We start from the raw sequence: 23,633 nt of genomic DNA, 5'->3' as shown, positions 1-23,633 counted from the left end.
CGCCACGGTAAGTGAATGAAAGTCCTACAAAGCAGAGGTGCTGCTGCTGCTGCTGCGTCACCTCAGTCCTGTCCGACTCTGGGCGACCCCATAGACGGCAGCCCACCAGGCTCCCCCGTCCCTGGGACTCTCCAGGCAAGAACACTGGAGTGGGTTGCCATTTCCTTCTCCAATGCATGAAAGTGAAAAGTGAAAGTGAAGTCGCTCAGACTCTTTGCGACCCCATGGACTGCAGCCCACCAGGCTCCTCCGTCCATGCGATTTTCCAGGCAAGAGTACTGGAGTGGGGTGCCATTGCCTTCTCTGAGCATAGGTGCAGTATGGTTCAAATGTATGAAGTTTAAGAACAGCCGACATTAATCTTCGATGGCAGAGACCAGAGCTTCGGTGACCCGGGCAGGGGTGGTGAGCGTTGGTGGTCAAGGAGGGTGAGGGACCTTCCGAGGTGCTGGACATGTTCTTTATCTTGGCGTAGGTCGCGGTGCCCAGGCATACAAACAGGTAAAAAATTCATCGGCTTGAACACTTAAAAAGGGCTCATTGTCGGTATGCTGTACCTCTACTTAAAATTTTTTGAAAAGTGATTCTAGACTCAGGCAAACACCTTGTCTTTGTTCCTGTTCCAACTCTTCGCACAGTTCAACGACCCGGAACATGATGGGCGTGGACCACTCACCGTGTGGGATAAAGATCATGAGGAAACAGGCCAGCCCGGCCGCCAAGTTGGACGTGGCCAGCGGGTAGCGGCGGCCGAAGCGGTCGATGGTGATGAGGATGATGAAGCCTGCGGGGAACTCGACCAGAGCGGAGTAGAGGAAGTCCAGGTAGAGGTTCCCGCCGGTGGCGCCCACGTGCATGATGAGGCCCTGGTAGACCACAGAGCTGGTGAACCTGGGTGGGCAGGAGAGGCGGGTCAAAGGTGAGATCCCGGAGACTGGCCGGGAGGATAAAGGCTCCTGCAAGCTGGAAGGAAGCGTCCATCGCTGGATGTATAATGTTCTAGACCAATATGAGAAGTAAGAAAGTAAATGAGGTCGCTCAGCCACATCCGACTCCTTGCGACCCCATGGACTGTACGTAGCCCACCAGGCTCCTCCGTCCATGGGATTTTCCAGGCAAGAATACTGGAGTGGGTTGCCATTTCCTTCTCCAGGGGGATCTTCCCGACCCAGGGGATGGAACCCGGGTCTCCCGCATTGTAGGCAGACAATTTACCATCTGAGCCACCAGGGAAGTCATAATATGAGAAGAGGCAGTGGGGACCAGGGGGACATCAAAATCCAGGAGGGGCCCTCCTGGTTGAGAAGCTCCTTCCACAATTTTTGTGAGCCTGTGACTTACAGGACAGACCCGTGTTTCCCGAGAGATGGCAAACGATGTAGCGACCACCGTTTACTTCATACTGTGCCCCTGCGGGCAGCCCTGCTCTGAACACTGCACGGGCCCTATCTCATCGGATGCCCCAAGCCTCCAAGGGGAAGGAGGGCAGGAGACAGCAGTGGGGAGTGAGCAGTGTCAGGGTTCAGACTGCTGGCTGAGCCGTGTGGTCTTCAGTAAGTTAACCAGCCTCTCTGTGCCTCAGTTCCTTCAGCTGTGACTCTGTCCTGAGAATTCACTGAGGCCGTGGACCAGAAGGGCTGGCTGTAGTTGGGCACTCAGTGAAGAGCAGATTTTATTGCTGTCACAGTTGTCTTTCCCAGGGCCAGGATCCAGAGTACCACCGGGGGGAGGGGTCGGCCAAGTCTTCCCAGCTCCACAGTGGGGGCCCCCTGCGCACATCACACCATCTTGGAACCAGCAATATTCCCTTCCTCTCTTTCACCCCATGTCCCACGGCACACGACCCATTCACCCATATCTGAGGAAAGAACATCCATGTTATAGAACATGGCACACAGCTCGGTCATTCTGACTCAGGGGAAAACGTAGAGTCCCGTGGGTCACTTTTGGGCAAACTGCACAATTTTGGAACATTGAATGACTGTGTTGGTACAGTCGTTCCTCACTACCATGGGGGACTGGTTCCAGGACCCCCCAGGGTACCAGAACCCGAGGATGCGCGAGTCCCTCTCGTAAATCGTATGAATTGGTGTAGGATGTGCAAACCCCCGTAAGACTGACACCATCGCTAGATTACTTATAACACCTAACATAAAATAAATGTTGTGTCAGTATTTGCCAGCTTGCAGCAGATTCAAGTTTTGCTTTGGGGGACTGTCTGGAATTTTTTTGAATATTTTTTATCTGCAGTTGATTGAATCCCCAGATGCAGAACCTGCAGATATGAAGTACTGACTGTGGGAAGAGATTTTGGTGGATAAGAAATTACTTTCTTATAGAAATGCAAGTTGCCCGTCAGTTCCAAAACTGAGATCACAGGGGACATTTCTCATTACTACACCACCCCCACGCCCCCGGTTTTATAAGGTCCAGCTCTCATGGCTCAGATGGTTAGGAATCTGCCTGCAATGCAGGAGTCCCCAGTTCGATCCCTGTGTCGGGAAAATCCCCTGAAGAAGGGGATTACTGGCAACCCACTGCGGTATTCTTTCCTGGAAGATCTCATGGACAGAGGAGCCTGGTGGGCTGTAGTTCATAGGGTTGCAAAGAGTCAGACACGACTGAATGACTTTCACTCACTTCAGTCACTCACTCCCTGGTTCTATAAAGCTGCACCCAGGGGAGTCTGGTATGCTTTTGTCTCTAGTTCTAAATTATTCCTGTTTGATCCAAAGTGTCAAGAGAATAAGCATACACTGAATGCAACTCGGTGAGTTTAGATGAGCCTGGCGGGGCGAGGGAGGCTTCTCTATGCCGGCTTAAATGGTTAAATGGGAACAGTCATCTTCTACCCATAAAGCGACTAGCCCAAGAGAAAAGAATGTAGAACCCTGATTTTCTGTACAAATAAACAAAAACCCCAAATCACAACAAACTCTGGAAGATGGTGAAGAACAGGGAAGCCTGGCGTGCTGCCATCCATGGGGTCCGATGGGGTCCCAAAGAGTTGGACAGGACTTAGCCACTGATCAACCAAACTGGAAACAATCAACAATGTGCAATGCTGCCATCTTTTGGCAGAACCCACAAACCGCATGTGCGCACTGCTACGGGTAGAGGTGATGGTTTTTTCGCCAAGTGGCTGACTCTTTGCGACCCCATGGACTGTAGCCCGCCAGGCTCCTCTGTCCATGGGGTTTCCCAGGAAGGAATACTGGAGTGGATAGCAGTCTGTCGTTGTTGGGCGTTTCCTAAGTTCTAAGCCTTTCACACGCATTATCACATTAATTCTTCCAACATGCTTCTATCATTGCCTCCATTGGGCTGATGAGGAAACCGAGTCACAGAGATCACGAAGCTTCCTGAAGGTCACGCAGCCAGGAAGTGATGGGCCCCCCGCCCCGAGTCGCTGTAATGAATGGAGCAGACGGGGGCAGGGGGCGTGTACAGTAAGAGAAGGTGTCCAGGGCCAGATGGCATGAAGCCTTGCAGGCAGCAGAAGGAAGCTAGGTTTCTTCTCAGTGGATTAGGGAGGCTATGAGGATGTGGACAAGGAGGTGATGTGATCCGTGACCTGTGCCCTGGGGAGGGGGGGACAGGAGTGGGAGCAGACCGCCAGCGAGGAGGCTACCGCGACGAGCTGGACGGGAGATTGCAATCCTCACACCTGAGAGCACAGGCGATGAGAAATGGCAGATTCCGGATAGATTTTCAAGACAGAGTGGGATTTGTGGAAAGCTTGCGCGGAGGGGTGTGAGAGAGCTGAGGAGACAGGATCACCGCCTTGACAGGATTGCTTGGGGTGGAGATGGGACCCAGACTGATACAGGAGGGGAGCAAGCCTTTCTGTCTGCGGGGTCCCGGGCCTCCAACCCAAGAGGCACCATGGAGTCGGATGCTGAGAATCAAGAGAAACGCGCCAGGCACCTGGCATGCTTGCAGGGGTTCCTGGGCCGCTCACACAGCGGGCACAGGGTTCCCGGGGCCAGCTCACAGTCATGGGGCCTAGGGACCAGGAGAGAACCCAGCATCTAGAGAACTCAGGATGGACTCTGTGGAACACTAGTTACTCATTCAAGCTTCCACAAATATTTACGGAGCGGCTGCTACGTGCCAGGCGCTGCCCTCGTAGTTGGAACCCTTATTTCACGGAAGGGCAAAGAAGGGCAGGGTGGCAGAGTGACCCCAGTGGAAGGGGAACCCAGCCACTCGGCCCAGGGGTTTCCAGGGATAACTGAAGGGCCACCAGGATGTGGAGGAGCAAGTGCTGAGGTGGGGAGCTGAGCCAGCCCCCCAAGGGAATAGGGAGAAGACCCCATCTCAAGGAAGCCACAGGGGAGGGTGACGCTGCCCCAGGGTGTGCAAGGCGTGCTGGGCGTGGACAGGCGTTTCCTAATCGGTGTGAAAAAAGCACACATGTGCTTTCTGCAGGCTCTGTCAAGTCCTCAGACGTGAGGAAGGCTTCTTCCTCCTTGACAGCCCGGAAAATGAAGTCGCTCAGTCGTGTTCAACTCTTTGTGACCCCATGGACTGTAGCCTACCAGGCTCCTCCATCCATGGGATTTTTCAGACAAGAGTACTGGAGTGGGTAGCCATTTCCTTCTCCAGGGGATCTCCCAACCCAGGGATCGAACCCGTGTCTCCCACATTGTAGGCAGACGCTTTACTGTTTGAGCCACCAGGGAAGTACTGATGTCCTGGGGAATCCCTGAAATCTCATCTACCTGCCGGGGCTAAGTCAGCACTTGGCTCCTGACACAGGGGGTTTCTGGCAACCCTGTCACCTCCCTCTGGCTCACTGCTAACTTTTCTACGTGGAGATTTCTTCTTACTAAAACGAGGCCTTTCCTCTACTGGGCAGTCCTCAAAGGACAAATACAGGTGTCTTTTTAAGAGCTCTTTGAGCGGAAAGCCATCTGGAAATGCCTTTTCATGCCTCTCTTTCCACCCCCCCATAAGTTGACCCACCGTCTCTGATGTGTACCCGGGCATGCAGGGAAGTGCACAGGGCCTCAGAAAGACCCCTTACCACAGGTACATCAGGATGAAGGTGTACTTCCTCAGGTTGGGCGTGCGGAACAGGTCTATGAATGAGGGGCTCAGCTTCTCAGTGACGTCCTCCTCGAGAGACAGCATCTAGGAGAGAGTCAGGGCGTCAGCCACATCCAGGCTGCCACCGTGATCAGGAATCGCCATCAGAGCCCTTCCCCCGCCCCGCCCCCCGCCCCCCACCAGTCTCCACCCCGAGGCCGGTCATCATACTCTTCACCCCGAAAAGCTCCAGCACCTTCCGGCTTCCCCAGGCAAGTCCCACAGGCAAGCGCTAAGTCATAAACCCGACCCAGCATTCAGTGAGGGGAGAAAGCCCTTTCGAGTGAGTCACCTTCAGGTCAGCAGGAGGCAGCTTCCCGTTCTTTTGTGCAATGTGGTCCATGATCTTTATCGCCTCAGTGTTTCTCTTTTGCGATAACAGCCATCGGGGGGACTCGGGCACAAACCTGCGGACGCAGATCATCCCCACTTGGCGTCTCTCCCAGTGCCCGTCTGAGGTTAAGATCAAAAGAGAAGCTCGCTGGAACTGACTTGAATGCATTCTTTTTTATAGCTGAGAAATACTGCTCGTGTATACGTACCACAGCTTCCTCATCCCTTCGTCTGCCAATGTTCCTGTCTGATGGGCACACTCCCCAGAGATGGTTCCATTCCTTCATCTACTCCTTCACTGGCTCACCAAAGAGCAAATGCCTACTTTGTGGCTAGGTGAACTTTTGTCTGACTTTTAGCATCTCAGGCCCCTCTCTGGGTGATGTGAATTTAAAGAAACTGTACGTTTCTTTAAAGGGTGGCTGAGAGTGGCTCGCCCCGGAAATGAGGGCTACCCCGTGACGGAGCACCCCAGATGGCGTGGGTGGCTGGAAGCCCCGGGCCTGCAGGTAGGGCTGCCCTGGCTGTTGGGAAGACGGGTCCCCACAGGGACACAGTACCAGAAGCGGAAGAGGAGCAGGAAGATGGGCAGGGAGACGGCCAGCTGCAGCCAGCGCCAGTGCGGGAGGATGTAGGCCAGTCCGGAGAGCAGCACCAGCCCCACGGTGAAGGCCATCTGATAGAGGATCGCCACCGTCGGTCTGTAGCCCAGGCCCACGAACTCCGTGACTGAAAGGGAGAAACGTCACCCACGGGCTCCCATCCGCTTTAAAATCCCCCATTTGCTATCTGCAGCTCCCCCCGCCTTTGCACAGTGCCGTATTCCACCTACGGGGCTCTCCTGCCCAGAACCTTCCTCCCATCAGCCCCAGGATTAGCTGGAGGATTTCCCATGAGCCCCCAGGGAGAGCTCGTTAACACCATCAACATCTTTGAGTGCACCCCAGGGACCTGGCCCTGTCACAGGTGTTCAGACGCATCTCCAGCTCTGTGGGCACAGTCCCGCCCTCCTAACCTCACAGCCTCGTGAGAGGTGGTGGATGAGACACACACACCATGTTCATCACACCCGGTCTTGACATGATGTGGGCCATGTGGGAAGAAAGCATAAACAGCCAGGAGGGTGGGGGAGTCTCCGGGGGTCACAGATTTTCAGAGAGCAGTGGAGCAGAGCTCGTGGAGGAAATTTGAGCTATCATGAGGAGCAGTAGTTAACTGAACCTGGAATGGGAAAGCAAGCTCCAGGCAGAGGGACAGCAGCCCAGGTGACCGCTGGGTGAGGTCGGGTCATGGGGGCCGTGCGCCCTCCTGAGGGGCTCTCGTAGGCTTGAGGAGAACGCTGGCTTCAATGCGGGAGGCACAGAGGCACCGCAGCACAGGGGTGAGCCGATGTTACGTCTGCTAAAGGCCCCCCCACCACGCTGCTGCCTGTGGGTGCCCCGGGGGTGGACCAGCGTGGAGCGGAGCGGTGGTGGTGGTGGGGCCCGGCAGGAGCAGCAGAAGAGCGAGAGGGCTGTGGTGCTGGAGGTGTTCCGAGAGGAAAGCATATGGGGGGCTGGGGAGAGGGGCACAGGAAGAGCAGGCTTGGGGGTGGGGGAGGAAGACGTCCCCGGCTGGGAAAAGAGGAGGAGTTGGTCATGCAGACTGAAGGGGAGCCCCTGGTGCAGGACCAGGGAGTATGGGACCTCCAAGCAAGCCAGGGAGCCGTGGGAAGGATGCAAGCCAGGGTAGCACACACTCCGTCACAGACAGGTAGCATTCCGGGTTTGTCTTCCTTTCTCTCTAGCCTGGGAGCTCCTTGACGGAGGTTGTTGTTCAGTTGCTAAGCTGTTTCCGACTCTTTGCACTGGCCTGTAGCCCACGGGGTTGCAAAGAGTCAGACATGACTGAGCAACTTCACTGGTTGGTTGGCAGCCCAAGGACTATAGCCCACCAGGCTCGTCTGTCCTCCACTCTCTCCCAGAGTTTGCTCAAACTCATGTCCACTGAGCCAGTGATGCCATCCAACCATCCCATCCTCTTTCACCCCCTTCTCCTCCAGCACTCCATCTTTCCCAGCATCAGGGTCTTTTCCAGTGAATCAGATCTTTGCATCAGGTGGCCAAAGTATTGGAGCTTTCGCTTCAGCAACAGGCCTTCCAATGACTATTCAGGGTTGATTTCCTTCAGGACTGACTGGTGTCTTGAGAGTAGGATGGGAGGCTTTACCTATCTCGGCCTCTCCAGCCCTGCCCCTGTGCCTGCCACAGGGCAACAGCCACACCGCAGGGAGGAGAAGGGGCGGGCATGGCTCTGGGCTCCCCCTGGAGCCCTTCATGGACCTCACTGCACTGTGGTCCCCACGTGGAGGATCCTGAGGCAGAGAGAGATTATGGAATGTGCCCAGGACCACACAGCTGGTCAGACTTGGGTGTAGATTTGACCTTAAATTAATCCTTGTCACCAGGTGCCAAGTACTGCACGTTCAGCCTCTAGATGGCTGGGCTGTTGCAGTTAATATGTGCTGAACTCACTAAACTTAACTAGTGTGTTCATGGTTTCTTGGGGGAGGAACATGGTGTTTTTTTGGCCCTAGTGAACTATTTCCTAGAATGTCAAGCCATAAGACATCGTTTTCAAAGATGGCAAGACCTGGCAAAAACCTGGACCATCCTCACTGCTGTCTGATGTACCCATCCAGCCACGCATAGGCTGAGAGATACACAGACAGCTATTACGCTTTCTTCTACAGAAGTATTTTTCATTTTCTATTCTTACTCTTCATAGAAAACTTGAAAGAAAAAATAGTATATAGAATTACATTGTTTTACACTTCAGTTTTTTCGTCATCGTGTCTATCTCTTCTTTTTTGATTTGCTTGTTCAGTTGCCATGTCCGACTCTTTGAGACCCATGGACAGCAGCACGCCAGGCTTCCCTGTCCCTCACCATCTCCCAGAGTTTGCCCAGGTTCATGTCCATTGCATGGGTGATGCTGTCTAACCATCTCCTGCTGTCTTCTGTCTTTCCCAGCATCAGGGTCTTTTCCAATGAATCGGCCAAAGTATAAGAGCTTCTTTTATTTACTCTTATATCTTCTCCCGTAACTCTTGCTGCTGCTGCTAAGTCACTTCAGTCGTGTCCGACTCTGTGTGACCCCATAGATGGCAGCCCACCAGGCTCCACCGTCCCTGGGATTCCAGGCGAGAACACTGGAGTGGGTTGCCATTTCCTTCTCCAAGGCATGAAAGTGAAAAGTGAAAGTGGAGTCGCTTAGTAATGTCCGACTCTTCGCGACCCCATGAACTGCAGCCTAACTCTTGAGTGTCCTTCAAATCAGTGGAGTTTGTTGTATTTCTTTCAGAAGAGGCTGGTTCGTTCATATTTAAAATGTTAAAACACTCTCCCACCTGTCTCCCCTTCCTACACAACTCCCATCACTGTAAACACATCACATGTGATCTCCCTTTCCCAAACAGATTAGTTGATATGGAAACAAGGATCCATATAAGTGGTTATATAAGTATCTCTCAAACAAAGAGAGACAGAAAGAGGCCATTCTGACAGCACACCCGGTTCCAATCACACAGACACAAGTACAGCTAGCGAGGCCACACTTTCTCTAGGCTTCCTCCAAAAAAAAGCCGCCTCCACGTTCGGCTTCGTCCCATTCTGCCCCACTGTCTGACCTCCCGGGCTTCTCAAAGTGCCCGGAAACCTCGGGCCAGCAGATGCTTACTCAGGGTGTAGCCAGCCGTCCAGCTGCCCTTGCTGACCAGCCCCTGCAGCAGGCGGAAGATCAGCAGGGACGTGTAGTCCGGAGCCACGGCCGTCAGGACGCCCAAGCTGGCGCAGGTGAGGGTGGTAGCCAAGAGGCACGCCTTGCGGCCAAACCTTCAGAGGCAAGCAGACATCGAGGTGAGTGCTGAGTGCTCACAGCGACTGAGGGACAGCAGGCTCTCTACTGGGAGACAAGACAGCTTCTCTGCGGCATCGTGCGGTCCATCACACATCGCGGCCCCTTCTCCAAGCCTGACCTGGTCCCCCTCTCTGTGACAGCGACCGGCAACTCTTGCAGGTTTAATGAAGTCACTCTGAAGAGGAATCCTGACCACTCTCAGTCAAGGACCAGGGGTCTCCCTCAGTGACCCACCCAGTTCTGACTCATCCCCTCTCATCATCTTTGTATTTAGCAGATTGCATGACTATTCACAGACTTAACAGGGTGCACCAGAAATCAGATCCCCGCCCCCATCCACATATTTAACCTTATCAATGCTCATAAGGGTTTTCTGGGGAAATATTCAATTCTAATAGTATAACCACTGAAAAGTGTTTTTCCTTTCTATTTCCGTGAGTAAAGTGGGCCGACAGACACATGAAGAGATGCTCAACATCCCTAGTCATTGGGGAAATGCGAACCAGAGCCACTCGGGAAGTCGCTGTAAACACAGGGAGCTCAGGGGCGCCCTGTGAGATCCTAGGGGGCGGGGCGGGGTGGGGTAGGGGGAGGTTTGGGGGAGGGGACGCGCGTCCGCGCATGGTCCGTTCACACTGGCGCAGGGCAGAAGCCGACACGGTGTTCTAAAGCAGTTATCCTCCAATTAAAAATAATTCTTAAAAAACATTTAAAAAACTACAATGAGATATCACTTCACACTTATCAGAATGGCCATTATCAGAAAGACAATAAACAGTAAGTGTTGGCAAGGATGTGAAAAAAAGGGAGCTTAGGACACTGTGGATGGGAGTATAAACTGAGGCAGCCATTATGGAAAACAGAAGAAACAAGACAAAGGTTCTTCAAAAAGTTAAAAACGGAACCACCGTACAGTCCAGCCATTTCAGGTCTGAATGTTTCTCCAAAGGAAACAAAAACACTAATTAAAAAAGACATCTGCACCCCTATGTTTACTGCAGTATTAGCTAAATTGCCAATATATGAAAGCAATATATGGAATATATTCCAATATAAGCAATATATGGAAGGACTGATCCTGAAGCTGAAGCTCCAATACTTTGTTTGACCACCTGATGTGAAGAACTAACTCATTTGAAAAGACCCTGATGCCGGGAAACATTGAAGGTGGGAGAAGGGAATGACAGAGGATGAGATGGTTGGATGGCATCACCGACTCAATGGACATGAGTTTGAGTGGACTCTGGAAGTTGGTGATGGGCAGGGAGGCCTGTGGAGAAGGCGAAGGCACCCCATTCCAGTACTCTTGCCTGGAAAATCCCATGGATGGAGGAGCCTGATGGGCTGCAGTCCATGGGGTCGCAAAGAGTCGGACACGACTGAATGACTTCACTTTCACTTTTCACTTTCATGCATTGGAGAAGGAAATGGCAACCCACTCCAGTGTTCTTGCCTGGAGAATTCCAGGGACAGGGGAGCCTGGTGGGCTGCCATCTATGGGGTCGCACAGAGTCAGACATGATTGAAGTGACTTAGCAGCAGCAGGGGCAGCAGCAGGGAGGCCTGGCGTGCTGCGGTCCGTGGGGTCGAAAAGAGTTGGACTTGACTGAGTGACTGAACTGAACTGAACTGATATGGAAGCAACCTAAGTGTCCATCGATAGTTGAATGAATAAAGATGTGTATATATACATATATATATATATATAAACCAGGGTCTCCCGCATGGCAGGCAGATGCTTTATCCTCTGAGCCACCAGGGAACACCACCATATTATATATATATATATATATGTGTGTGTGTGTGTGTGTGTACAATGCAATAGTGCTCAGCCATAAAAAAGAACATATTTGTGACAGTCCAGATGGACACGGAGGGTAAAGCGCTGAGTGAAAGAGTCAGAGAAAAACGAACACCATGTGACCTCCCTCAGACGCAAGACTTAAGAAACAAAACAAATATAGCTTCTAAATGACAGTTATCTACTCCTGAAAACAGATACATAAATGGATAAATACTAAAAATATTAGTGACGGAACCATTCACTCTACCTTCTTCCCACATGCAAAGATGATTAACATGCTTTAGGGAAATACTGCGGGGGGAAAAACAGCTGTCCACACACACAAATCCACTTCCTCATCTCTCATCTTCAGCCTTCCACTGACACTGTCCTTGCTCACCAACTTCTACATGTTGAACTTCTCTCTGCATACCCTCTTCTAGCTTATCTCAAACTTGGTTTATCGCTTTAAATACCAATTACTGGTGGCAAATCCCAAATATTTAACTCCAGCCCGAACCTTATGTACCCAACTGTCTACTTGGCAACTCTTCTCTGTCTCACAGGCTGCTCTGAAACACATCTCCTAAAAGCTGCAAAGAAGGGTATTCTTAACCCTCTCTGTCTCAAAAAATGGCACTGCCCCCTCCACCCATCTTCCAGAAGCATAATCCTTGGCTTTGTGCCCCCTTCCTCTGAGCCCTGCATCGAGCTACACAACCTGCCTGGCTCTGAAATCCCCCCTAAATCCCCACCTTCCTTCCGTCGTCTTGCCCCAAATCGTCCCGCACTCCCTACCGTGTCGGGTCTCAGCTTCTGCAAAGATCCCCTCTGGCCACTTCTCCCACCACTGTCTGCTCAAGTCCCTTCTCCCCATGGTGTTGACGCTGTGCTTGGTCGGATCCACCTTTACATACCTGTCTGCGATGTAGCCGACTCCCAGAGAGCCCAGGAAGAAGCCCAAGTTCACACAGGACTGAAAGAGGTCCACCTTCCAAGAGTCATCACACACCAGGTTAAACTGCGGGTCGGAGGGGCCAAAACACACAAGACTGTTTGTAAGTTAAACTATGCCTACCGCTTTCCCTGCAGAAAATGTCAACGCATGACACAAAACTGTGGGATCCCAGGGCCCCTCACATCCTTTCCTTTCACCACATTTTCATAAGACAACTGCAGGGTTTCTGGGGAATCTCAGGCAGTGTCATTACACGCCTAATATCTTTATCTTGGGTTTACCCTCAATATACACTAATTAAAGAGTCTGTTGTCAGGTACCCCTGATAGTTGTCAAAGGACAGGGTGGCCAAACGGTAAGGTTTCTAAAGGAAATACAGCAAAGTAATTCTCCAAAAACGAAAATGATGTAAAATAAATATGACGTGTTTCCCAGAATTGGTAAAAACCCTTAATTAAGAAAGCTGAGGACCAAAGAATTGATGCTTTGAACTGTGGTGTTGGAGGAGACTCTTGAGAGTCCCTTGGACTGCAAGGAGATTCAACCAGCCCATCCTAAAGTAATCAATCCTCAATATTCCTGGGAAGGACTGATGCTGAAGCTGAAACTCCAATACTTTGGCCACCTGATGCGAAGAACTGAGTCATTGGAAAAGACCCTGATGCTGGGAAAGATTGAGGGCAGGAGGAGAAGGGACAACAGAGGATGAGATGGTTGGATGGCATCACCGACTCGATGCACGTGAGTTTGAGCAAGCTCCAGGAGTTGCTATGGACAGGGAGGCCTGGTGTGCTATAGTCCATGGGGTTGCAAAGAGCTGGACATGACTGAGTGACTGAACTGAACTGAATCACATGTTTTATTCCATAAATTCTACCCAATAATTGTGTAAATTTGTCATGACTGATGGAACTGTGAGTATCAACATGAGAATTTCTGAGCAAAGAAGCAGAGGCCAGCTGGTGGGGGCTTCTGGGGAGCAGCCCTGCATGCGGGGGAAGGGGGAACCCAGAGGCGGCAGGAGATGCGGAGGGTCCCATGTGCCTGGGAGGAACCGAGGCAGAAGGACAGAGGCAAAGACAGGAGCCGATCTGCCTGGGCGTTATTGGGAGTGAGGTTCAGGGACCGCCCTTCCGTGTTTGGCACATTCATGGTGATGCCAACATGCGTGGGCGCTCTGGGAGGCCCGAGTGCAGAAGCATCCCCGCTTGGAGTGCAGAGGGGCAGAAAGTAGGGGGTCTCGGTCTCCTGTCTGGAAGGTATGTGTGGAGCTGCTCCTGTCACCATCATGAAGCCACTGTGGGCGCTGCAGGGAGAAACCATGTGCCCATGGTTTAGTAAATAATGAACCATTTAACTTTTTAAATGAGGCTTTAGTTTTTGTTGTTCAGTCACTCAGTCACGTCTGACTCTCTGACTCTAGGGACTGCAGCATGCCAGGCTTTCTTGTCCTTTACTATCTCCTGGGATTTGCTCAAATTTATATCAATCGAGTCAGTGATGCCATCAAGTCAGTGATGCCATCCAACCATCTCATCCTCTGTCATCCCGTTCTCTTCCTGCCTTCAGTCTTTCCCAGCATCAGGGTCTTTTCCAATGAGTCGGCTCTTCTCATCAAGTGACCGAAGTATTGGAGTTTCAGCTTCAGCATGATTGCTTCCAATGAATTTTCAGGGTTGATGTCCTTTAGGATGGACTGGTTGGATCTCCTTGCAGTCCACAGGACTCTCAAGAGTCTTCTTCAGCACCATAGATCAAAAACATCAGTTTTTCGGAGCTCAGCCTTCTTTATAGTCCAACTCTCATAACTGTACATGACTACTGGAAAAATCATAGCTCTCAGTAGACAAACCTTTTTCAGCAAAGTGATGTCTCTGCTTTTGAATATGCTGTCTAGGTGTGTTTTATTACCTGGGAGGCTTTGCTACCCATCTCCTGTAAAAACTTAGAGTTGCATGTATGAACCATGCCCTTGTCCTGGCCCAGTGGTCAATCATGAGCACTTTAAAAAAATAAACAAAAAGGTAAAACTCCCTGCTACCGTTTGACTTTCAGAACCTAACAATCAGCTCGTGCTACCACCTGCCTTATGCTCAGATCTTGTCTGCTCCTGTGAATAGCTCAGCTCTTGGAGGCAATCAGCATCTCCCCCATTCTTGGCTGATCCAGATGTTTCAGTTCAGTTCAGTTGCCCAGTCGTGTCCTACTCTTTGTGACTCCATGGACTTCAGGACAGGCTTCCCTGTTTCATCACCAGCTCTCGGAGTTTGCTCAAACTCATGTCCATCGAGTCGGTGATGCCATCCAACCGTCTCATCCTCTGTCATCCCCTTCTCCTCCCACCTTCAATCTTTCCCAGCATCAGGGTCTTTTCAATCTTTTCTTCGCATCAGGTGGCCAAAGTATTGGAGTTTCAGCTTCAACATCAGTCCTTCCAATGAATATTCAGGACTGATCTTCTTTAGGATGGACTGACTGGATCTCCTTGCAGTCCAAGGAACTCTCAAGAGTCTTCTCCAACACCACAGTTCAAAAGCATCAATTCTTCGGTGCTCAGCTTTCTTTATGGTCCAACTCTCACTCCCGGTGTTTATTCCCTTGAAAATTCAGCTGGAAGCACACCGCCCTGGGGAGTTTCTCCTGCCGCTGTTCGGCTTCTCTGCGGCCCTGGGCCCTGTCAGTGGAACTCGGGGGAGGCCGCTCCTGAGAGCTGTTATCTCGCTGGCCCAGGTCAGCCTCTCCAGCGGCCTCTCTGGAGCCCCCACCTGCATCACCCAGGACGATGTTCTGTGCATACTAGACGCCCCCAAAGCCACAGGGCAATGGTTTTGGGGTGTTTGTTCTACTCTTTGCAATCAGCATCTTTGTACAATATCTCTGCCACCCTCCCTGAAATGTCCTGCGTGCCATCCTGCTCTGGGGGCGTGCAGAAGCCAGGGAGCTCATGGAACTGGAGGAATGGGGGCCTGGCCTTCCCTACTGATGCTGCCTCCCTTAAGAACTCTGCCCCCAGCTATGCCAAGGGGCTCTGTCTGCAGGCACCTGCCTGCCCTCTGCGATCCCAGACCCAGCCACTGTCCCCAGGGACCCTCTGTGCCTCTAGGAAGATGGAAAGCCTGGAGTTTGTACAGGGGGCACACGGGATGGGGTGGGGTCTCCTAGGCCCGGTCCCTCTCCCTGCTGGGACTTCACTGGGGATTTCTCCGGGGCCAGGCTGTGTGGTGGACATGGCCTGTAGAGCAGCAGGCTGGCCAAGCTCACGTGGCACACAGTCACCCAGCGTCCTTGTTAGAATCCAGGTTCCCGTGAGTTCTGTCTCCGCAGATCATGGGTCAGAATCCAGGTGATCCCGGGGATCAGGTGAGTTGGGAAAACTTCCTACCCCAAATGGACCCTGACCTCTGCCCTCAGGGTGGGGAGGGACGGGGAGCTGGGTGTTCAGAGAGGTCAGCTCGTCGCGTTCCCTTCAGCCAATTCCAACGTCCAAGGCAAGGCCATGTGAAAGATTATTTCTGCAGAAATGAATAACTAGGGAGGTTCTCCCCCAAACAAGCTTCAGCTTAGGCTGAGGGCAGGAGGCAAAAGTTGTTGTGAAGCAGTGGGAAGGGTGAGTCAGAGGAGGCGCGTTCCGTCCAGGAGAAGCGGTCCTCCACTCCTGAGGCCCCGCGTCTCATCGCCTCCTCACCTCCAGCTGGATCCCACCCCCAGTACACTAGCGTGCCCCCAGGTGAGCCCTAGCCCACAACCCCTCCCCTGTCTCCCCCAGTCCTCCCCAGAGTGCTCGGGTCCCCGAGGACCTGGAAGACTGCTCCCGGTTACCACCGTCAGCCAGTCGGGACTATGTCCCCTCCCCAGGGCCCCTGCCCAGGCCAGGCTCCCCACATGAATGAGCTGCTACTTCCCTGTGTTCCAGCCTCACTGCTCAGGTCTCAGCTGCCTGCCTCCCCGGCCAGGACCCTCTGGCAAATCGGGCCCCTCCTCCTCCCCAGCCCCTGCCAGGTCTGCGTCTCTTAAATCAATCCTTTTTGATCCTGTGACAGCCGCGTTGGCTGACAGTCCTGCCAGGGCCCGTGTCGGCCTCTTCAAGCTCTCCCCACCTCTGGGGAGCGTCACCTCCACTCTCCACCAGCACCTGGACCGTTCCCAAGGTCCAGTGAGGACTGTCTTCTTGCTATGCCTGAACTGCCACTTGGCACAAAGGTAGGGTTGCCAGTTTTAGAGCAAAAAAAATATGGGGTGCCCCTCCGAACTGGAATTTCAGATAAGCAACACTTTTTTTTTTAGTGCAATCATGTCCTCAGCAGTATCTGAATTCCCAGCCTCAGCTGTCAGTATCAAATGTTATGCAATACCTGGGACCTAATTATCCTAAATAAATATTCATTGTTTACCTGAAATTCAAATTTAATGGGCGTCCAGCATTTTATCTGGTGACCTGATGTAAGATCTCAGCCCTCTGGCCCAAAGCTGAGCCGCCACCATTCTGTCCATGACTCCTCTACTGGATTCCAGTCACTTCACCAACTCATTGCTCCCTGAACGTGGTCCCTGCCCCCCTCCCCTGAGCTTTGGTTCACACTCCCCAACGCACCCTGTTTGCTGTCCTAGCAGCTCAAAATACCACCCTGGGTCGCATTCAAATACTCCGTCCTAAGGACCTACTGTGTAGCATAGGGAATTATATCTGATATTTTGTAATAACCTAGAAGGGAAAAGAATCTGAAAAAAAATAGATATCTACATGTATATAACTGAGTCAAGGAGGTGGCACAGTAACCCACTCCAGTGTTCTTGCCTGGATAATCCCACAGACAGAGAGGAGCCTGGTGGGCTGCAGTCCATGAGGTTGCAGAGTCGGACACGACTGAAGCGACTTAGCCTGGGATGGCATAGCTGAATCCCCTTGCCTGAAACTAACACAACACTGTCAATCAACTACATCCAATGTAGAAAGTCTGCCACCTCCTGCTGGAAGGCCCCAGCGGCCAGCTGAATAGTAAGGTCCCCCTCCCTGTCTGGGACACTGATCTTATTCTCACGGTCACCACCCCTTCCTGGCTCCCTGGAGACTGCAAACTCCTTGAACTTCACGGGCTTCTTCTGTGTCCCTCCTGGCATCATACCCAGTGCCAGAACAAAGGAAAAGCTCAGGACACGGTTACTGAGGGAATAGACGGGGAGGTGAATGGATGAATTCTTGCACCTAGCTGATCCTTTCCAAGCAGAGTATGCCTCAGCCACAGAGAACAATACGTCCCCGTCTGGGTCTGTTTCTAGATTTCCAGCTAGAAGAGCGGCCAGTTCAGCATCCCTGGGAGGCGATCCTCTACCTGGACATCTGTGGTTGGAGGACACTTCAGAGACCAGACGTCTGAGCAAGGGCACCCACACCTGCTCCCTGTCCCCCAAGACAGTGGGCCGTGGGGCCGGAGGGGCGGACACGGCGCTTTTCTCCAGCTAGACGTGCACTGCTCAGGCCACTCAGCTACCTTGCTTCAGGTGAGCAGTTTGCTAACAGACAGACTTTGCATAGTTCTGGTCTGTGGCTTCACCAAATGGCTTCCCTGGTGGCTCAGATGGTAAAGAATCTGCCTGCAATGCAGGGTTCAATCCCTGGGTCTGGAAGATCCCCTGGAGAAGGAAATGGCAACCCACTCCAGTATTCTGGCCTGGAGAATCCCATGGACAGAGGAGCCTCGCAGGCTACAGTCCATGGGGTTGCAAAGAGTCGAACACGACTGAGCGACTAATGTGTCTAAACTTCTCCTGTGACTTCGCCAAGTGACCTTGAGATCAGTTTCCAAGTGCTTACTCTTGTCACAGAATAGCACTTTCCAAAGGGTCCATGAAGGAAAGAAATCTGCTGGCTTCTCAGTGAGATATTCTCAAAGCAAACGCTCAGATAACCCACTAACCTATCTAGGCAAGTGCTCTGCCGCCATCCTGCTCTCCTGTGGGCCGTGGAGGAGACACTCAGGGCAGCTGGGTGCTGGACACCCAGGGGTGCTGACCCAGCCACTCTCTGGCTTGTCTGATCAGCATCTTCACGGTCCTCGGCCGAACCCTGGGAAGCAGGTCATTGTCATCACTGGTTTACTGATGAGAGAACTGAGGCTCAGAGAGGCTGAGTAACCTACACAGCGACACTCAGCCAACTCAGGGCGTGGCTGAGACTCAGTCAGACTCCAGGGCAGCTTCCACACCGCCTCAGAGACCAGCGTTGAGCTGTCACATGTCCACGGCTTGTGAATGGAGGGAGGGGGCCTCTCATCTCTGATGGTGGGGCCGCTGGCCCCCAGGTGGATTCTGCAGGCCCGTGGAGAAGCCACTGGGGCAGAAGGGTGAGGAAGCAAGCAGTCCAGCTCAGCCTGGCAGGCGATGGTGTCTCTGAGCCCCAGTTCCCTCCTCTAACACCCAGAGTGTGCGGAGGATTGAACAAGGGAGGAACGGCAGTGCCCAGTACGGAGTCTGATACGCCAGAGTTCAGAGAACATGACCCCGCTCCCTCTTTGCTGATGTGGGATTGAAGCCTGTAGGATTCATCATGTTTCCTCTCTGCCCTGAAACCCACATCGTTATCCCCACAGCGAAGGCCTGCTCTTACCTCGGTCACGATGGAGGAGCCGGGCGTGTCGTACACCCAGCCCTGCTCGCAGGGGCCCAGGGGCAGGGGGCTGCCGTTGGTAGCCAGGCTGGCCAGCGGGTCCAGGCAGCCAAGGGTGCTCTGGTTCCAGTCCACCTCGTAGCGGAGGCACTGGCTCTCGGGTCCCGGGCCTGGCACCGTGTAGTTGAGCTCCTCCGCCAGGCTCCAGCCACATCGCCGGCTCAGCTCCGCCACCCCTGGACTCCGGCAGCGGTGGTCCGGGGTGAAGGCCAGGAAGACGATGCCCACATAGATGGGGGCGAAGGCGGCCGAGAGCAGGCACAGAATCAGGAAGGTTTGCTTCTGGAACCAGCCGAACTCCCCAACCTGCTTCAGTACATCATCAACGGTGAGCATGACTGAGCCTCCACGCGCATCGCTCTGAGCAGACCACAGCAGCCGCAGGGCCCGGGGTCAGGGTCTTATGTGGGTTTCTCTGCAATGGGCTGGTCTGAAGTCGAAATGCTGTCTAAGCATCTTGGCCTTGGAAGCCAACCAGCTGGAAACAATCTTTCACCCACAGGGCAGGTTTCAGGCAGGGATAGGAGGAGGATGATTGGTCAGACTGCTGGGCTGGGGGAAGTCACCTGGGCTGAGGACCTGATTCTGTGGCACTGGGGTTCCCAGAGCCAAGGGAGAGAGCAAAGGTGGCCATGACCCTCCCAGCAGTCTCTTTCAGGCTCTTCCAGAGGGATCCTCTACTTGAAAGCTTTTTTATCATCCAGATAAACAAAAACAGCACACGGGCTGCCAGGCTATTGACTTGCTACTCACGATGGGGTGTCTCAAGCAGTGTGCATGGAGGGTCTGGCCATGGGCGATGGGAGAGCCAAGCTCCCCAGACTGACTCACTTCCCTACATCCTTATCCCAGGGTAGAACGACTGCCTTCTTCGGGACCCACAAAGGACTTCTCCTGGCATCACTCTGTCCGCAGGCAGTTTCCTGGCTGCTGGACCATGATGCACCCACCCTGAATCCCCAGGAAAGTGGGCCACAGGGGCCCTCTAGGCACAGATCCTGATGGGTTTCCTGGGCAGAGTTGCTGGTAGAAAAGATCAAAGGGCCGCAGGCAGAGAACACCTCCCCCTCCCCCACTTCAGCCTGGGAGGACACAGAACATTAAGGCTGGGTCCCCCCTCCACGCACGCAAGAGGGACAGATAACAGATGAACGGGTGCCGGGTGCCCTCTTGTTCCCGGGACCCTCATCTCTCTGTTCCGTGGACACGGGGAGCTGGCCCCAAGCCCAGCGGTGCACCAGCTGCTCTGGTGAGACAGGAGGAGGCTGCAGCTGTGCAAACTACTTCCCTACTTGAGCTGAGCACCGACTGGGGTGCTGTGGGAGGGGAGAGGGCAGGGAGGGGGGCAAACCTCCCCAAGGCATCAGCTCACCCAGGCCAGGTGCTGCCCTTCCTGCCTGAGTGAGATAATAGAACTGTGTCTCCATCACCCCTCCTTGTTCTTGGCACAGGGCCCCTGAAACCCTTGACACTTCCTAGGAGTGTCTTCTGTTCCATGAGGTGACTCTGGGCGGGCTTGTGGGTGGCTCCTGGTCACGGGTAAGACCAAGCTATGGTTGTGTGCTAGGGTCTTCCCAGGTGGCACTGCTGGTGAAGAGCCCGCCTGCCGACGCAGGGGACACAGGAGATGCAGGCTCCGTGCCTGGGTGAGGAAGATCCCCTGGAGGAGGAAACGGCAACCCACTCCAGTGGTCTTGCCTGGAGAGTCCCAAGGACAGAGGAGCCTGGTGGGCTACAGTCCATGGGATCACAAAGAGACTCTGGGTGGGTGCCTGCCTGCAGGTAAGACCGAGGTGTCATTAGAAACTTGGAACTTTCAGCCCCATCTCCCCATTCTCTTGAGCATAAAGGGCTGACATGGTCAGTCATGGGTCATGCCGATGGGGTGAAGCCTGCATAACAGCCCCACTACCCGGGGTTCAGAGCAATCATATCCACACCCCAGGTCCGTGGGGACCACAGCTCCTGCACTGGGACCCACCCCCTACCCCCCACCCCCGCCCTGTGTGTCTCCTGGCTCCTTCAACGCTGCACCATATTCTCTAATAATCTGGTGGACAAGTCAACAGTTCCCTAACTTCTGTGAGCCGCTTTAGGAAATCAGAGGCTTCCCCCATGGCTCAGTTGGTAAAGAATCCACCTGCAGTGCAGGAGACCCAGGGTCGATCCTTGGGTCAGGAAGATCCCCTGGAGAAGGAAACAGCAACCCACTCCAGTATTCTTACCTGGAGAATTCCATGGACAGAGGAGTCTGGTGGGCTACAGTCCATGGGGCCGCAGAGAATTGGACACGACTGAGCAGGTAACACTTGCTAACAAATTAGTTGACTTCAAAGAGGGAAGAAGTCAGAGGACCCTGATCTGTAGCCAGGTCAGGCAGAACTGTGGGTCACCTGGGGCCCTAACAGTGACTGGCATCCGAGGAGGGGTGGTCTCGTGGGACTGAGCCCTTAACCGGTGGGGTCTGAGCCTCTCTCCAGGCTGAGGGGGTCAGAAGTGGGTTAAATTGTGGGACACCTGGCTGGCACTGCAGGCAAGCGTCTGGTGTGGGCAAAAGCCCCGCATTCGGTGACCTGAAGTGAAGTGTCCTGGGAGAGGAGTGAGGAGGACTCACGGGAGAAAGGAGAATGGGGTTTCCTACACACAAGGATGTCCCTGCTTTTCTCCAGCACAAGTGGCCCTGAATGCACAGGGCTCCCCTGCCTTGCGTCCTCAGCTTGGGAAGCGGCCGGGTGCTAAGGCCCTGCTCTCAGCTCATTGTGGGGAGGAAGCAAGCAAGGCCCTCCCCGCACCCACTCCCCAGGCCGGACCGGACCCACCACACACTCTTCCTCGAGGAGATGGCAGGCACCCAGGTCTGGGCAGAGCTGCCCTCCTGGTCTCAGTGTCCTGAGAGCTCTTTTCCCCCTCGGACCCCAGAGCAGGGAGACCTGTGCACGGCTCTGCACGGCTCCCCCCGACTCTGTCTCCAAGCCCCTCGGCCAGGTGCACATGGGGTGGCCGGTCATCCCGGGGTCCAGACTGCAGAAGTGACCCAGGCTGGCGGGTAAGTGTCGCCTGGGAAAGGCCAGTGCCACCGTCCTCACTGGCATCGGGGGTGACGGGCCAGACTCCTCTCTGAGCACAATATTCACTATGTGATCCCGTGAGAAACTTCGAGGTTAGAGACAAGAAACCGAGGCCCTTGTCCGCTGTCATGCCACTGGCTCTTGGCCAGTTCTTAAGAAATCAATTCACTGAAAGCCACAGGGCTAGTGACCAGCAACCGTGTTTCCAGGACTCTTGTGCTGCATCTCAACTCGCCCAGCAGCTCAAAACACAGATTTTGTGCAAGACATGTCCTTTGTTCCAGGACAGTTCACCCCAGGCCTTGGGACCTCCTGAAGTTAAGGACAGAGGCTGGGCTCCCCTCTGGGAAAACAGAAAAGGAACAGGCGTTCGGGGCAAGCCCAGAGCTGCAGAATGAAAGCCCGGCCACCAGGGATTCGCTAGGTCCAGATGACCTCCCAGTGGACTGATTTCAACACAACTGGGCTGATTTTCCAGGAGGGGTTTGCGAAGATGGGCTGGCCTGCCTCCCACCCTGTGGCCCCGAAGCTCCTTCCATCACAGGGCGCCCCTCCCACCAGGCTGAGCTGGGGACAGTGGTTGGGGGGCCGTGGCTGTCCCAGGCCTGGCCCCAGGGTTGCTGTTTCCCTCTCTGTGCTGTCCCGAGGGGTCCCCTGGTGACCCTGACATCTTCTTCCAAGGCAGCATGGCTCCATGATGCCATCGGGGACAGGCATTAACTCCAGTGGGGAGCGTGGAAGCCACCAGAGGTATGGGAATAGCGTGGGAGCCCATGATAAGGCTCCCGCAAGGCCCTCAGGGGCAAAGCCTGTCTTAGGGGCAAAGTGCGTTCCCTGCACCTCAAGCTCCTTCCCGAAGTCAGGCCGGCTCTGCTGGGTCTGCATTTCCTGCCCCAAAGTCCTGACACTGAAGGCTGCTGGGCAGAGTGCTTCCTCCTCCCAGGCCTCGGTCAGTTGTTTTTGTTTTTGTTTTTGTTTTGATGGTTGAGGATGGTTTATTAAGCTGTGCTTTAGTACGGATGCCAGGGTTTGCCCATGGCGCTCACTGTACAAGGCCCTGACGTGCTGCCAGTGTTTCCTGGCAGGAGTCTTCTACCTCCATTTCTTCCAGGGACAGGGATGGTCCTCCCAGTCGTCTGTGTCTGCCTCACCTGCCGTGACGGTCCTCTTTGTCCCCGCCTGTCCTGGGACCTGGACACAGAAGCATCACCTCATCCTGACTTACCCGCCCTGCCCCCAAAGCTCCAGGGCCCAGTGCCCACAGATGCCACCCCTGGGGCTGGGGGTCCCTGGGGGATGGGGGCTGGCCCAGTAACATTGGCAGAGGCCAGGGAGGATACGGGCATCACCTGGGTCTTCAGCTCTTTTCCGGATGATGCGAGAACATTACAGGACCAGCCTCCAGACACTGTTCTGAAACCTTGTCCAAGAGATCCTGGCTTGGCCCTCAGCTACCCACCACCCTGTCCCACTAAGGAACCCACCCACACACTTACTCCCTGCAAAGTAGAGCACCTGCGGTCTGCCAGGCCCTGCTCTTGGCAGGGAGAACAGAGCCGTTAACAGAGGAACCAGCATCTCAGGGTAGAGATCTGAGCTCAGTGAGGTAAGTATGGAGACGGTGTCTTCGCAGGTAGGGAGTGCTACGGATACCTCGAGCAGGAAGGGGGGCTGCAGCCTTAAGAATCAGGGGTCAGGGGTGGCCTCTGGGATGCTGAGCCTTGAGGGAGGCAGGAGAGTGGGCTCTGGGGGGTGGGAACTGGAGGACGAACGTTCCAGAGAGAAGAAAAGCAGGGGCTGGGCAGGCTGAGAGAGGAGGCCCGTGGGGCAGCCATAGAG

At 54.0% G+C, this 23,633-nt stretch overlaps 1 protein-coding gene and 1 long non-coding RNA gene across 4 annotated transcripts in view; one reads left to right on the top strand and one right to left on the bottom strand.

Moving 5' to 3' along the window:
• Positions 1 to 19,102, bottom strand: part of SLC22A1 (solute carrier family 22 member 1) — a 36,781-nt gene extending 17,679 nt beyond the window's left edge. For 2 of the 3 annotated variants that reach the window (XM_086316669.1, XM_086316671.1), the window contains exons 1-7: positions 18,667 to 19,102; positions 12,022 to 12,125; positions 9,142 to 9,296; positions 5,985 to 6,153; positions 5,384 to 5,498; positions 5,030 to 5,136; positions 677 to 891 (exon numbers count right to left, since the gene is read on the bottom strand). In XM_086316669.1, the coding sequence (XP_086172795.1) occupies positions 677 to 891; positions 5,030 to 5,136; positions 5,384 to 5,498; positions 5,985 to 6,153; positions 9,142 to 9,296; positions 12,022 to 12,125; positions 18,667 to 19,062 (1,261 nt within the window). In that variant the 5' untranslated portion in view covers positions 19,063 to 19,102. Of the gene's footprint in view, positions 1 to 676; positions 892 to 5,029; positions 5,137 to 5,383; positions 5,545 to 5,984; positions 6,154 to 9,141; positions 9,297 to 12,021; positions 12,126 to 18,666 lie in introns of all 3 variants that reach the window. The other variant, XM_086316670.1, reaches the window with a different exon arrangement.
• Positions 15,219 to 18,757, top strand: LOC147366440 (uncharacterized). The gene is made up of 3 exons (XR_015132488.1): positions 15,219 to 15,789; positions 17,340 to 17,561; positions 18,650 to 18,757. It is a non-coding gene; the product is annotated as an uncharacterized LOC147366440 (long non-coding RNA).
• Positions 19,103 to 23,633: the final 4,531 nt, after the last annotated feature.

The sequence above is a fragment of the Bos grunniens genome, chromosome 9, assembly GCF_055505025.1.
Source record: "Bos grunniens cultivar Pamir isolate PY7600 chromosome 9, Bosgru_T2T1.0, whole genome shotgun sequence".
Classification (NCBI taxonomy): domain Eukaryota; kingdom Metazoa; phylum Chordata; class Mammalia; order Artiodactyla; family Bovidae; genus Bos; species Bos grunniens.
This window is presented reverse-complemented; position numbering and strand designations above follow the sequence as displayed.